We start from the raw sequence: 16,161 nt of genomic DNA on the forward strand, positions 1-16,161 counted from the left end.
TGTTGTTGAACATTTTTTCACATGTCTGTTGTCAAAAAATGGCCAGAAAAGCTAAAAGAAACTTCTCTGAAGAGGAAATGCAAATGGCCAACAGCTCTATTTCTTATACCACCTGTGTGAAGCCTCCCAGCATGTCAGAAATGTACTCTTTACTATCACATTGTGTCATAATTTTACATGTGGCTTTGAAGCAAGGAGTATTCTGCTTGCGTATGGTTATTTCTTCATCACAATTTTAAGAATATATCAGTGAATGCAGGTGGATAATGTTGAGATGTTGTAATAGTTCTTTCATTACACTTTATCTCAGAAAATCGAGGTTTACTTGGTTTCTTCTTTCAAAGTAGGCTTACGGACACAGGGAAGAAGACAACCCAACGTGGTTCAGCGTCTTTACCAGAATCTGCATTTGTAGCCAGTACGAAGCCTGTTGTGATTCCAGTGAATGTAGTCGGCGGGAGACATGAACCAGATAAAAATGGCACAAGGTAAAAACAACTCTTCCTTTAAGGTTCAACGACAATGAGCTGTGATTGCTTTTGTCAGTCCAAGCCAAAAAAGGTCTCTATTATAGGCAAACAGTGCTGAAAGTTGAATGATATAGGCCATTGTGTTTTTGTCACTTCATCCTGGGAGTGTAGTTTTCCAAGCCTGTTTGTGCTTTAGTGGATATGTTCACAACTCATCGGGTGAATGATGTGCTTGGCACCCACCACTAAGGCCTCATAATGTTGTATGACGGACGTTAGGCCCCATCCCTATTTCATTCTCCTCCCAAACCCTTGTGCTTCAGTCATTTATTCTGCAATTTTTTTTCAGATTTCTAGTTCCTTAGCTTAGTGACTGTGAAGGAGACCTAGTGCAATAAATACTTTTATATCTATCCATTATGGATTCATAAATTCAGTCAATAGATTCAAGTCAATAAAAGGAAACACACTCAATATATGATCATAGGGTTTGGTTGTAATTTTTTTTTCAAAATAACTGCAAGTTTTTAACCATTTTGTTTCACAATCAAGTCGTTAGAAAAGAAGTAGACTGTTACAGAATACCACATATTCATTGTAATGTATTTGCCACTATTCCAACAAGAAGAACCATGTCTCGCCATTGTGTCCCATGAGCTCTTGACGGCTTATAGAACTCTCTATTCCCATTCTCTCCTGTTTTCACTCTTGAACTTCCAACAGTAAGGGTCCAACTCATGCATGGTCCAAACTTGCTTTCTAAAGGCTACAAGGATTTTTCACTCTATGATAATAACACATATCTCTTTAGACCCATGGGCAATGTCTGCCTCGATGGCAATCATTCTCCCACCACATAATATTTACATTTGAGTTTAGGCTCTGTTAATTTCAGTGGGAGAGCTCACTTACCAGGTTTCTCCCTCCCATTTCTCGTTTTTTGACCTCAGTCTATTTTTCCTATTTCTTCCCAAAGCCCTTTACCTACAGACAAATTGAGGTTTCCCAGGATCTTTGGCCCCATGACTCTTCCCTCCTTGTATATGCAAAGTTGCATGTGTGCTGCCAGCCTTACCTTAATTCCTGACATGTGTTCACTGCACCTGCTCTCGGTCCTCTCTCCGGGTATATGGTACTGGATCACTGAGATCAGAAAGACAACTTTTGTTTTTGTCTATGGGTGATGCCATTTTGAGGTTCGTGGCAGGTGAAACTGATGAGGTACATCTTACGTGCATATGACCCTGATGTCACTGCAAGATACATGTAGTGAATATTTTAAAGTAAATCTTTTTCGCCCATGAGAATTTATCAGAGACCTTCTAATATGTATTCCCAGTACAAGTTCAATTAGGTGCTCATTTTTACATTAAAAAATACAAAGGCCAAAGAACAGTACCCATTGAATAATTAGTCTCTTGTCTAAGCAGCAGTAGTTTTCCACAGTGAACTCAGATTTTCAGAGTGGCATTGAATATGTCTTAAAATTTCTGGGTGCACTGAACTCTCAGTTATTGTTCTTTCCCTTTCAAACACGGAGGAAACACAGAGATGTGTGCTTAGGAAACACAGAGATGTGATGTGCCAATCATACTGTTTACGATCCATCGTCTTTGTGGATTGGTGTCTCCAACGGTGCCTTTGGTGATCAGCTCTGTTTCTTTTTTTTTTTTTTTTGGTTTTTATTTTTATTTTTTTTAACATAATAAATTTTATTTTTATATTCCCCCATACAATTGCAACCCCCCCATTCTGACCCCAATCCCTCCCATCCCGCACCCCAACCCCCAAAAAGTGTCTCTGGTTCATAGTTTTTTGTGGATTTTGATTTTCACTTCCTTATAGTTATTCATTACAAGGAAGTGGTCCCTTATAACTGGTCCCTTATTTAAGTTTTCTAGATTCCTGCTATGAGTGAGACCATCCCGGTATTTTTCTTTTTCTTTTTGGCTTATTTCGCTGAGCATGATCCCTTTCAGCACCATCCATGTTGCTGCAAATTGCATGTGTTTATCTTTTTTGAATGCTAAGTAATATTCCATGGTATACATGTACCACATCTTCTTGATACAGTCATCTATTTTTGGGCTTTTGGGTTGTTTCCAAAGCTTAGCTATTGTAAATAGTGCTGCTATAAACATAGGGGTGCAGGTGTTCTTTGGAATTGATGTTTCTGTGTCCTTTGGGTAAATACCTAGGAGTGGAATTTCTGGATCATATGGAAGCTCTATTTTTAGTAGGTCCAGAAATCTCCACACAGCTATCCATAGTGGTTGGACCAGTTTGCACTCCCACCAACAGTGCAGAAGAGTTCCTTTTTCTCCACAACCTCGCCAACATTTGTTGTTGCTAGTTTTTTTCATATGTGCCATTCTCACTGGCGTAAGATGGTATCTCATGGTAGTTTTGATTTGCATTTCCCTGATTACAAGTGTTGTTGAACATTTTTTCATATGTCTGTTGTCAAAAAATGGGCAGAAGAGCTATAAAGAATATTCTCTGAAGAGGAAATGCAAATGGCCAACAGCTCTATTTCTTATACCACCTGTGTGAAGCCTCCCAGCATGTCAGAAATGTACACTTTACTTTCACATTGTGTCATAATTGTACATGTGGCTTTGAAGCAAGGAGTATTCTCCTTGCTTATGGTTATTTCTTCATCAGTTTTAAGAATATATCAGTGAATGCAGGTGGATAATGTTGGGATGTTGTAATAGTCCTTTCATTATACTTTATCTCAGAAAATCGAGGTTTACATGGTTTCTTCTTTCAAAGTAGGCTGACGGACACAGGGAAGAAGACAACCCAACGTGATTCAGCGTCTTTACCAGAATCTGCGTTTGTAGCCAGTACGAAGCCTGTTGTTATTCCAGTGAATGTAGTCGGCGGGAAACATGAACCAGATAAAAATGGCACAAGGTAAAAATACTCTTCCTTTAAGGTTCAAGGACAATGAGCTGTGATTGCTTTTGTCAGTCCACGCAAAAAAAAAAGTCTCTATTATAGGCAAACAGTGCTGAAAGTTGAACGATGTAGATCATTGTGTTTTTGTCACTTCATCCTGGGAGTGTAGTTTTCCAAGCCTGTTTGTGCTTTAGTGGATATGTTCACAACTCATCGGGTGAATGATGTGCTTGGCACCCACCACTAAGGCCTCATAATGTTGTATAATGGACGTTAGGCCCCATCCCTATTTCATTCTCCTCCCAAACCCTTGTGCTTCAGTCGTTTATTCTGCAATTTTTTTTTTCAGATTTCTAGTTCCTTAGCTTAGTGACTGTGAAGGAGACCTAGTGCAATAAATACTTTAATATCCATTATCGATTCATAAATTCAGTAAATAGATTCAAGTCAATAAAAGGAAACACATTCAATATATGATCATAGGGTTTGGTTGTATTTTTTTTTTCAAAATAACTGCAAGTTTTTCACTATTTTGTTTCACAAGCAAGTAGTTAGAAAAGAAGTAGACTGTTACAGAAATACCACATATTCATTGTAATGCATTTGCAACTATTCCAACAAGAGAACCATGTCTCGCCATTGTGTCCCATGAGCTCTGACGGCTTATAGAACTCTCTATTCCCATTCTCTCTTGTTTTCACTCTTGAACTTTCAACAGTAAGGGTCCCACTCATGCATGGTCCAAACTTGCTTTCTAAAGGCTACAAGGATATTTCACTCTATGATAACAACAAATATCTCTTTAGACCCATGGGCAATGTCTGCCTCGATGGCAATCATTCTCCCACCACATAATATTTACATTTGAGTTTAGGCTCTGTTAATTTCAGTGGGAGAGCTCACTTACCAGGTTTCTCCCTCCCATTTCTCGTTTTTTGACCTCAGTCCATTTTTCCTATTTCTTCCCAAAGCCCTTTACCTACAGACAAATTGAGGTTTCCCAGGATCTTTGGCCCCATGACTCTTCCCTCCTTGTATATGATAGATGCCCAAAGTTGCATGTGCGCTGCCGGCCTTACCTTAATTCCTGACATGTGTTCACTGCACCTGCTCTCGGTCCTCTCTCCGGGTATATGGTACTGGATCACTGAGATCAGAAAGACAACTTTTGTTTTTGTCTATGGGTGATGCCATTTTGAGGTTCGTGGCAGGTGAAACTGATGAGGTACATCTTACGTGCATATGACCCTGATGTCACTGCAAGATACATGTAGTGAATATTTTTAAAGTAAATCTTTTTCACCCATGAGAATTTATCAGAGACCTTCTAATATGTATTCCCAGTACAAGTTCAATTAGGTGCTCATTTTTACATTAAAATATACAAAGGCCAAAGAACAGTACCCATTGAATAATTAGTCTCTTGTCTAAGCAGCAGTAGATTTCCTAGTGAACTCAGATTTTCAGTGTGTCAATGAATATGTTTTAAACTTTCTGTGTGCACTGAACTCTCAGTTATTGTTCTTTCCCTTTCAAACACAGAGGAAAAACAGAGATGTGTGCTTAGGAATCACAGAGATGTGATGTGCCCTATCATACTGTTTACGGTCCATTGTCTATGTAGTGTGGTTTCTCCACCAGTACCTTTGGTGTCCTGCTGTATTTCTTATTCCACCTGTGTGAAGCCTCCCAGCATGTCAAAAATGTACTCTTTACTATCACATTGTGTCATAATTGTACATGTGGCTTTGAAGTAATGAGTATTCTCCTAGCTTATGGTTATTTCTTAATCACGGTTTTAAGAATATATCAGTGAATGCAGGTGGATAATGTTGGGATGTTGTAAAAGTTGTTTCATTACACTTTATATTGGAAAACAGGAGGTTTACATGGTTCTTCTTTCAAAGTAGGCTTACGGACACAGGGAAGAAGACAACCCATTTTGATTCAGTGTCTTTACCAGAATCTGCTTTTGTAGCCAGTACGAAGCCTGTTGTGATTCCAGTGAATGTAGTCGGCGGGAGACATGAACCAGATAAGAATGGCACAAGGTAAAAACAACTCTTCGTTAAGGTTTAAGGACAATGAGCTGTGATTGCTTTTGTCAGTCCAAGCAAAAAAAAAGTCTCTATTATAGGCAAACACTGCTGAAAGTTGAATGATGTAGTTCATTGTGTTTTTGTCACTTCTTTGAGGCAGTGTTGTTTTCCAAGCCTGCGTGTGCTTTAGGGGACATGTGCACACCTCATCGGGTGAATGCTGTGTGTGACACCCACCACTAATACCCCATAATGCTGTGCGAATGACGTGCGGTCCCATCCCTATTTCATTCTTCTCCCAATCCCTTGTGCTTCAGTTGTTTAGTCTGCATTTTTTTTTCAGATTTTAGTGCCTTAGCTCAGTGACTTGAAGGAGACCTATTGCAATAAGTACTTTAATATCTATCCATCATCGATTCATAAATTCAATAAATAGATTCAAGTCAATAAAAGGGAACACACTCATTATATGACAATAGTGTTTTTTTTTTAATTTCACTTCAATTTGTTAACCATTTTGTTTCACATGTAAGTGGTTAGAAAAGAAGTAGAATATTACAGAAACACCAAATAATCATTGTTATGTATTTTCAACTATTCAAACAAGAAGAACCATGACCCACCATTGTATCCCATGAGCTCTTGAAGGTTAAAGGAATACTTGGTTATTTAAATATAATGACACTTACACTAAGCCTCATAGGTGTGAATCTATCAAGAGTGAAGGCAAACAATTTCCATAGTGGATGGAGAAAATAGACGGATACCTATAAAGGTACTCCTCCCACAGGCTTACAGCAGACTTTTCTGAGGAAATCCTAAAGCCTTGTGAGAATGGAATGACATATTAAAAATACTTCAAGAATAAAACTGCCAACTTTAAATACTGTATCTTCGAGACCGTCCTTCAATGTCTGAGAGAGAAATGAAGGTCTTTGTAGAGCAATTGAAGCTATAGGACTTTGTCAACACTAGCCCTCCGTCATAAGAAATGTTGAAAGGACCGATGATATTAAAATTTAAGAGAAGAATATCTACAAAAACATAAACAGGGAAATAGGTAGAACCAGAAAACTAAAGGTAAAATGACAGTGACTTATGCTTACAGAGCAAATACCTCAATAATCACCTCAAGTGTAAGCCTGCACTCACCAACCAAAAGGTACAGAGTATCTGGTTAGATAAGAAAACAAAACCCAACTTTTTGCTATCTCCAGGAGCATAAGTGAGCTCCACAGATAAACATGTAGTTGGAAAACAATCTTACAGGCAAGTGGGCCCTAGATAAAAGCAGTGCTAGCCAAGCTTATATCTGATAAAATAGGCTTCAATCTAAAACAGGTAATGAGAGACAGGTTGATATTGTATAATTAAGTGATCAATACATCGGGAAGACAAAGCACTCATCAGTATATATGCACCAAATGAAGGTGCATCAAAATATATAAGACAACAATTACCAAATCTGAAAACAAACATTGGCAACCACAGGACAGTAGAGGGGACATCAACACCTCACTTTCATCAATGGACAGACAAACAGACAGAAAATGAGCTTGGAAACAATAGCCATAAATGAGGAATCAGACCACATAGGCTCAATAAGCATTTACAGGGCACTGTCCCCACAAAGCTTAGTACACATTTCTTTTTTTCTTTTATTTTTATATTCCCCATACAATTGCAGCCCCCTTATTTTGACCCAAAACCCTCATTCCCCCCACCCCATCCACAGTGTGCCTCTGATTCATAGTTGTTTGTTGATTTTGATTTTTTCTTTCTAATAGTTATTCTTTTTCCTGGTACCTTATTTAGGTTATCTAAATCCCTGCTATGAGTGAGACCATCCGGTATTTTTGCTTATTTCTCTGAGCATGATCCCTTCCAGCTCCATCCATGTTGCTGCAAATTGCATGTGTTTATCTATTTTGATTGCTGAGTAATATTCCATTGTGCATATGTTAGTACACATTCTTGTTAGGGAACATGGAACATACTTCAGGATACACCACATGCTGGATCACAAAATGAATGTTAATTCATGAAGATTACAATCATAACAATGTCTTCTCTGATCACAATGGTATCAAATGAGAAATCAACCACAACAAAAATGGGAAAAAACAGTAATAAATGGAGACTGAATAACCTACTATTGAATGATTATTGGGTTAATGAGGAAATCAAAGGAGAACTTTAAGAATACCTGAAGATAAATGAAAATGAACACATGAGTATAATAGAACCTACAAAGTACGAAGAGTGAAGTACAAAGCAATACAGGCCCATAAGAAATATTTAAAATATATAATCTCTAACCTTATAATTTAAGAAACTTGAACATGTAAAATCAAAACCCAGGAGAAAGAAGGAAACTATAAGAATTGGAGCAGAAATAGACTAATAGAAATAAAAAAAAGGCAGTCCAAAATATCAGTGAAGCAAGAAGCAAGTTCTTCGAAGAACACACAAAATAGACAAACTTATAACTAGGTTCACAAAGCAAAGAAAGGAAGATTCTTAATAAATATAACCAAAACCAAAAGAGAAGTTGTAGTACATATATCAGAAATACAGAAGATTGTGAGATCATATGAATATCTGTATATGAGATCATATGAACATCTATATAACAAGAACTCGGGTAACAAAGAAGAAATGGAAAAAAAAAATTAGAAAAATACAACCTTCCAAGACTGAATGAGGAAGAGATAGAAAACCTGAGCAAAGCAATTACAATGGAATTGTTAAAAGTTTTTTAAAGTTTTCCAAACACGGGCTTCCCTGGTGGTGCAGGCAGTTGAGTGCAGCGCTGTGAAGCTGTCCGCAGCCTCTGCAGTGCTGGTTTGATTCCCATCGGCCGCTAAGCAACCCTCATGGCGCGGGAGACCTCTCCTGTCCTGCCTGCTGCTCCCGTCAGCAGTATATTTCAGTCAGCCTGTTCTGTTCCCCACTCTGACTCTGGTGAATCCTCTCACCCTCCCCCACATCTGGCCTGTTCCCCTGTCTTGTATAAATAAATAAATCTTTAGAAAAAATAAAATTAAAAATAAATAAATAAATAAATAAGTTAAAGTTTTCCAAACAACAAAGCCCAGGACCAGATGGCTGCAAAAGTGACTTGTACCAAAATATCAAATATGTCTGCTACTTACCCTTCTCGAATGTTTCCTAAAGGTTGAGGAAGAGGGAATGCTTCTATGAGGCCAACATTACTCTGATACCAAACCCAGACCAAAACCTTCCAAAAAGAGAAAATGAAGACCAATCTACCTGATGAACATAGATGCAGAATACCTCAAGCAAGTGTCTTGACTATTTGATAGTCTTTGCTCTTTTAGATAGCGGCAGATCTTGCAGGTGCTCTATCATAAGATTGGGTGTCACCTGCGATTCCTGTCTTTCTCTTTCTGTTGCACCTGGAAACTAATGTTTCAGTAAATCATCTAATGTCTAACAGCCAAACATATCCACAAACCAGTGACATTTTCCAAGCTGAATCCAGATCATCTTCTCTCTTGTATAATATAAGAGACCATTAATATGTCCCTATCTCCCTTCCTTTTCACTCAACAATCATTTTATTTTTATTTTATTTTTTTAAATATATTGTTTGTTACAGTTTAAGTTCTTTTTTTTTTTTAAAGATTTATTTATTTATACAAGCACTGGGTACAGTCAGAGGCGCGGGAGGGTGAGAAAATTCACCAGAGCCAGAGCGGGGAGCAGAACAGGCAGAAGGACCAAAGTACACTGCTGAGGGGAGCAGCCGGCACGGCAGGAGAGGTCTGCACGCCATTTGGGACCCTCGCCGGTGGTCGGGGATCAAACCAGTGCTGCAGAGGCTCAGGCAGCTTTGCAGCCCAACGGTCAACCACTGCGCCACCAGGGGAGGCCCAACATATCCTTTTAATATTAGTGGGCCTATTAAGGCATAAATCAGATTATGTTGTTTCTCTCTTCTCAAAACACTCTAGTTGACTCCCAGTTCACTCAGAGTACATGCCAGCGTTCTTCCAATCTCTATCTGGAACTAGCCACTGTTCATCTCAGATGAGTTTCTATACTTCCATTGTGGTTTCTCTCTGTTTGTCTCTCTCTGTGTCACTTGTATTTCTATATCCTGCCCCTTCCATTCCTTTCCAGCCCCCCTGAACTTTGACTCTTCCCTCATCCTGGCATACCTCGGTACTTGCTGTTCATTCTAACTGGAATGCTCTTTCTTCTGAAAAAGCATCTGCATATTGCAAAAAGCCAAAACATTTGGAAAAGGCGTATAATCCTCACGCCTGCTCCCTTCATCCCTACAGTTGGTTCCTCAAGAGCCATTTTCTCAGTTAGACCTGCCTTGGCCATTCCGAGTCATATTTTGACTGCCACACTCTTACAAACCTCCAAATTTCCCTTTCTGCTTTAGTGTTGTCTAACAGGAAGTGTATTTTCCTTCTGGTTCAACGTCTGTAACTTCATTCTCAGGGTAGGAGTTTGGTTATTTCTCTTCCATACATTCAGTGCTTTTAAGAGGGGCTGAAAATTTACTGCTCCTTAAAAATATAGTGTATCAATGGAGTTGAAGCTGTTTGTATTGTTTTACATTTTATACTAATTATCACTTGGACCAGACAGTTCTGTGTGGGTCCACGGACGGTGAGTCTCCTTTATCAATTGCATGCCTTTTAGGATTGTTGTGGCTGTTTGCAATATGCAGATTTACCTTGTTGAATGTTTGCCTATTTCAGGACTACAGTCTAATTGTATGCTTCCTCTTTAGGCCTCTTACTGGTACTTATGGTAGTTTTAAGTAAGGTAAAATAGTTAGATGAGTAAGAATTTTTTTTTTTTTTTAATTTGAGGAAAAGCGTAGTATTGGTACATTATCATAGGGGTTGAAAGAAATCTGGCCCCAGAATTATGAGCCCTCAACTTGTGCACATAAAAGATGCTGTCTGTTTTGTGCCATAATTAGGAAAAAGTAAGCCGATAGGACACAGAGTTTTCCAACACAGCCACATGTTCCTCCAGTCTAGAGACTGGGGAAGAGTGGAGATTAAGGACTGCAGTTCCATGAGCACTGTGGCTAAAGATAGGATTTTCAGCTGTTCCTGGATGCAGCTGAGTTATGTGGAGTCAGGTCCTGGGCCTTGCAGGGTCACTGCAGAAATGTGGTCTGTGAGCCTGTACACACTGCACTCGAGACTGGGACTCCTCTGAGATGTCTTGGTGTATGGGACTGGAGCACTCAGCTCTCAGAAAGGCATTTTTTTTTTTTTTTTTTTGTCCATGGGTGATACCAAGCTTTTTTCTTGATATGCTGACCTTATTAGGTAGATATTTTTGGTCATTACCCTGATGTCATTCCAACATAAACTTATTTTAAAGTACATGTCATGTCTCCCCCCCAACATATTTCTCTGATTTCTTCCATCATATTACAGTGCCTTATACTTTTACATAAGTTGCACATATTTTTTTCTCAGTAATTTTTATTTTGCTTGCATGTTAAAAAGATAATATTTTGGATATACATGGTCAACACTGCTGATGAGAACTTTTGAGGTCTACTTTCTGCAACTTTCAAATACGTAGTAGAGTATTATATGCTCACCATGCTGTACTCCAAGGCATTTCTTTTTTGTTTTGTTTTGTTTTTACATTTTCAGTAATTTCTTTAATATGCCTTCTGGTTTATTCTTTCTTTTAATATATGTTTTACATCATTCTTCATTTTTGTACAATGTATGCTTTCTTCTCTCAGGTGTAGTCCCTCTGAAGTTCCCACCACCAATTCACCCATGTACCATCACCGTAGTCCCTTGTGCTCTTCCCACCACTGTTTTGATCTTTCTCCATTCTCCTTCCCTGCAGAATGTCTCTGATTTATAGTTGCCTCTTGGTTTTAATTTTTTTTAAGATTTATTTTTTTTTCTTTCTTTCTTTCTTTATTTATACAAGCACTGGGTACAGTCAGAGGCATGGGAGGGTGAGAGAATTCACCAGAGCCAGAGCAGAGAGTTGAACAGGCAGAGTGACAAAGTACACTGCTGAGGGGAGCAGCGGGCAGCAGGAGAGGTCTGCGCGCCATGTGGGACCCTTGCCCCGTGGCCAGGGATTGAACCAGTGCTACAGAGTCTGCAGGCAGCTTCACAACCTAGCACTCAACCGCTGTGCCACCAGGGAGTCCCTTGACTTTAATTTTTGATTTATTATAATTTTCCCTCATCTCTTATTTGGATCCTCTACTTTCCTCCTATAAGTGAAACCATCTGATATTTTTCTTTTTCTTTCTGGCTTATTTCACTGAGTATAATCCCTTCCAGCTCCATCCATGTGGCTGCAAATGGCATTATTCTATATTTTGTATTGCTGAGGTATATATACCACATCTTCTTGATCCAGTCATTTATTTTGGGCATAGGTGTTGTTGCCATAATTTACTTATTGTAAAAAGTGCTGCAGTAATCATTGGGATACACGTGTCCTTTTGAATTGATGTTTTTGTGTCCATAGTGTTTGTATAGTTTGCATTCCCACGAGCAGTGTAGTGTAGTAGAGTTCCTCTTCCTCCACATACTCGCCAACATTTGTTGTTACTAGTTTTTTTTTTTTTTTTAATATGAGTTGCACCAATTATTTTGTCTTGTGTTGGTCTCATTCAGTAATCTCTGTGGAATGGTTTCCTCCCCCCGTAACTTGCCTGCAGACCTTCTGTGATTTCCTTACCATCTCATTAAAGCCTTCCTGTGCTGGGCCTTCCCTGTTGGCAGAGCAGTTGAGTGCTGGCCTGCGAAGCTGCCCACAGGCTCTGCAGTGCTGGTTTGATCCCCGGCCACTGGCGAGGGTCCCACATGGCATGACAGAACTCCCCTGCCATGCCCACTGCTCCCCTCAGCAGTGTACTCCATCAGTCTGCCTGTTCTGTTCCCTGCTCTGGCTCTGGTGAACTCTCTCACCCTCCCACACTTCTGACTGTACCCAGTGCTTATATAAATTAATGAATAAATCTTAAAAAAAAAAATCCTGCCTATGCTTACTTAAAGGATGTCATATATTGTACTATTACCCTCAGATTGAATCTGAATTATATGCATGCCTTTGAGGCAAGGAGTGTGTTTCCTTGCTTATGGTTGTGACTTTATCACTATCTTAAGAATAATCAATGAATGAAGATGGGTAAGAGTTGGCATTTTACAGAAGTTCTCGTTTACCATTATAAGTAGAGATATTATAAAATATTAGATGTTCAAAGTTTCCTTTTTAAAAAAAATAGGTGTTCTGGCTTTCTTAACATGGGAGTAAGGGAAATGGAAGTATTTCATGGCCTTCAGTAGAATCTATGGATGTAGCCAGTGTGAAGGCCGGTGTTGTGTTCTCAGGGAATAAGGAGAAGACGAGATCAGCTGCACTTGCTGTGGGTGTGGAGGACAGGAGATCTGAAAAAGATGCCACAAGGTGAAATCTATAAATTTTCCTTTCAGATCAAAGGAATATGACCAGTCATTGCTTTTAAGCAAATCAAACAGGATAATGTGAACGGGAGAAGCAAAGAAAAATCTCACTCTTTAGGACAAATAATTTTGAACGGTGAATGATGTGGGCCATTCAGTTTTTGGCTTCTTTGTAGAAGGGACATGCATTTACAAGCTTGTGTATAAATTAGGGCAGTTTCATACTTCTTTTTTTTATGGTTTCATACTGCTTGAGATGTATGTTACTTCACAACACACACCACCAAAGCATCCAGAGCACTCTATCCTAGAATATTTGGCCCCCATGCCTATGTGTTTGCATCCCTCCTACATTCTCTCCCTGGTAGCCTGAATTCTTCAGTCCTATATTCTCATTATTTTTATGTTTGCCAGTTTTTTGTCAAGGAATTGGAGAGGAGCTGTATTCAAAGGAAATGATTTGTTTCATAGATGTCTATTCATAGACTGAATACCTAAGTTGTATTCAATAAATTGGACTGATTTTCTGAAATGAAAGAGCCTGTTGTAGTGGACAGGCCAAAGCAAAAACCTATCACAAGTGTCAGACAAATACTACTGAAAGGTGGACAGCGTGCCCTGTGAGCATTTGGTCAATTCATAGAAGGAACCTTGTTTTCCAAGTCTGTGTAACATTTAGGGAGTAAGTTCACACTCATCAGATGCTACATTACCACATGACATCCACCACCAAAACATCCCTGGTGCTTTGCTCTTGACCTTACGCTCCCCCCTAATGTTCCCATCCCTCCATCCCTTGTGCTCTTCCTCTAGTCCTGTATCCTGGTTTGTTTTGGCTTAATTTATCCAGTTCCTTTTTTGGTGTCTCTGTGGAGGAGATGTATTGCTATAAACGCATTAACTTCGATTAAGCATCCATTCATAAATTCAATAGATATATTCATTCCAATCAATGCAAATGCATTCAGGAGACTTTTGCTTGCATGATTACATGAATTTTTTGAATTGTTATACCATTTTGTTGACAATTGGTGTCACTAGATGTGATTAGGAAAAAGTACACTAATACAGAAATATTAACTAATCATGAATAGGTGTTACAAACTACAGTAAAACACAATGTGAACCACCACATGTGTCATGTTGCCAACAAAACCTACAGATCTACCCCCAATTTCTCTTGTTTCAACTCTTGAATTTACACCAGTAATTTTCCTATACATGTCCTTTCCTAAAGCTTACTTGCTTTTTTTTTAAGTATTCATTTTATTTTTTTATGAATACAAGAATTGGGGGTATAGGCCAGAGGTGTAGGGATTGAGAGGATTCACCAAACAGAATGGGGAGCAGAACAGGCAGATCTGCTGAAATACACTGCTGAGGGGCACAGCAGGTGAGAGAGGGGTGGCCAGCTGTACCATGTGGGTAGCTTCCTGGGCAGGGATCAATCTCAGGCCACAGTGGCTGGCGATAGCTGGATAGTGCTGAGACTTAACCCCTGAGCCACCAGGAGGTCCCTCCAATATTGCTTTCTAAAGCTTACCACTGATTTTCCACTTTAAGATATTGACAGATCCCATTTTAGATGGATGGGCTTTATTTGCCTCAATGAAACACTTTCTTCTCCAACATAATTTCTTCATCTCACTCTGGGCTCTGGTATTTTGAAGGGGATAACATACTTATCAGATGCCCTCCCCCCATATCTTGTTCTTCCATCTCAGCCAGTTTTACCTATTTGTTTTCAACCCCATTTCCTACAGACAAATGGAAGTCTCCCAAGATCTTCTATCTCAAATGTTACTTCATGAATATGCTCATGATCTGATAAATTATTTTACAGAACAGATCCCTTACCTTAATTTCTGGAATGTATTCCAGCATCTGCAGCCTTGCCTCCTCTCAGATCCCTGGGTGTATGTACTGGAACGTTCGCCTCACAAATCCAATTATTTTTTTGTCCAAGGGTGATGCCAAATTCTTGTTCTTGGTGGGGAAACTGATGAGGTACAGGTCCAAACATTTAGGCATGACCCTTAGGAAACACAGAGATGTGATGTGCTTATCTTATTGTTTACATTGTAATCTCTGTGGCGAGATTTCTCCTCCAACTCCTTCCCTGGTACCTGCTGTAATTGTTGTTTTCTTTTTTGCCTATGCTGTCAAATCTCCTAGTTGCCACCTACAGGGTACTCTAACTATCACATTGTGTATCACAATTGTACATGTGACTTTGAAGCAAGGAGTATTTTCCTTGCTCATGGTTGTTACTTCCTCATGGTTTTAAGAATATATCAATGAATAAAGATGGATAGTGCTGGAATTTTTTAACAGTTGTTTTATTATATTTAATGAGTAGATTTCTTAGAAACCATGAGGTTTACATGGTTTCTTCCTTTAATGTAGGGTTCCAGACAAACAGAACAAGCCAAGCCAAAGTGATTCAAGGCTTTCAACGAAATCTGCGGGTCTAGCCAGTACGAAGCCTGCTGTGATTCCAGTGAATATGGATGGTGGGAGATGGGAACCAGATAAGAATGTCACAAGGTAAAAATCAACTCTTCCTTCAAGGTTCAAGGAAAATTAGCTGTGACTGTTCTTCTGAAATTAAACAGCATATTGCACTTTCAAGCCAAGGTGAAAATCCTCACCATTATCAGACAAATAACACCTAATACTTGAGTGATATGGACCAATAAGTATTTGGTTACTGCATAGAGGGAGCATTGTTTTTGAAGCCTGTGTATGTTCTGGGAGATATGTTTCCACCTTATCAGATGAATATTACTGCCAACAGTAACCACCAATATATCCGTACTGCTTTAATGTAGACCTTGGTCCCCTCCCTGTTTTGTTCTAAGCCCCAATGCTTTGTGATCCTTTTCTAGTGCACTCAGTTGTAGTCCTATATTCTTGGCTTGTTTTGTCTTGTTTTCTAGTCCCTTTGTTTTGTGACTGTGAGGAGGAGATGCATTGCATACATACTTTACTATCTTTCTGCATCCATTCAGAAGCTCAATAAATAGATTAAATTCTATATGGAAACACAATCAGGAGACTTTAATGATCATATGAATTTGTTTCAATGATCATATGAATTTTTGAATTAATTTGCTTTAATGATCCTATGAATTTTGAAGTAGGCTATTACCAATATTACTGAAATACTAAATAATCATGATTGTGTATTCCAAACTAGTCAAACAAAGAATTGTGACCTACCATAGTATGCCGTGATCTCTTAAGGCCTACAAAACTACCTATTCCAAGTTTCTCTTGTTTTCACTCTTGAACTTTTACCAG

The 16,161-nt window shown here is 39.0% G+C and overlaps 1 protein-coding gene across 1 annotated transcript in view; it reads left to right on the forward strand.

Annotated features, from left to right (window-relative positions):
• Positions 1 to 16,161, forward strand: part of LOC119243990 (uncharacterized) — a 61,217-nt gene that overhangs the window by 23,308 nt on the left and 21,748 nt on the right. Inside the window, exons 11-14 of the mRNA XM_054694645.1 lie at positions 345 to 488; positions 3,246 to 3,389; positions 5,285 to 5,425; positions 15,265 to 15,405. Of these exons, the coding sequence (XP_054550620.1) occupies positions 345 to 488; positions 3,246 to 3,389; positions 5,285 to 5,425; positions 15,265 to 15,405 (570 nt within the window). The remainder of the gene's footprint in view (positions 1 to 344; positions 489 to 3,245; positions 3,390 to 5,284; positions 5,426 to 15,264; positions 15,406 to 16,161) is intronic.

Source organism: Talpa occidentalis, unplaced genomic scaffold, assembly GCF_014898055.3.
Source record: "Talpa occidentalis isolate TD23 unplaced genomic scaffold, MPIMG_talOcc4v2.1 talOcc4.14, whole genome shotgun sequence".
Classification (NCBI taxonomy): domain Eukaryota; kingdom Metazoa; phylum Chordata; class Mammalia; order Eulipotyphla; family Talpidae; genus Talpa; species Talpa occidentalis.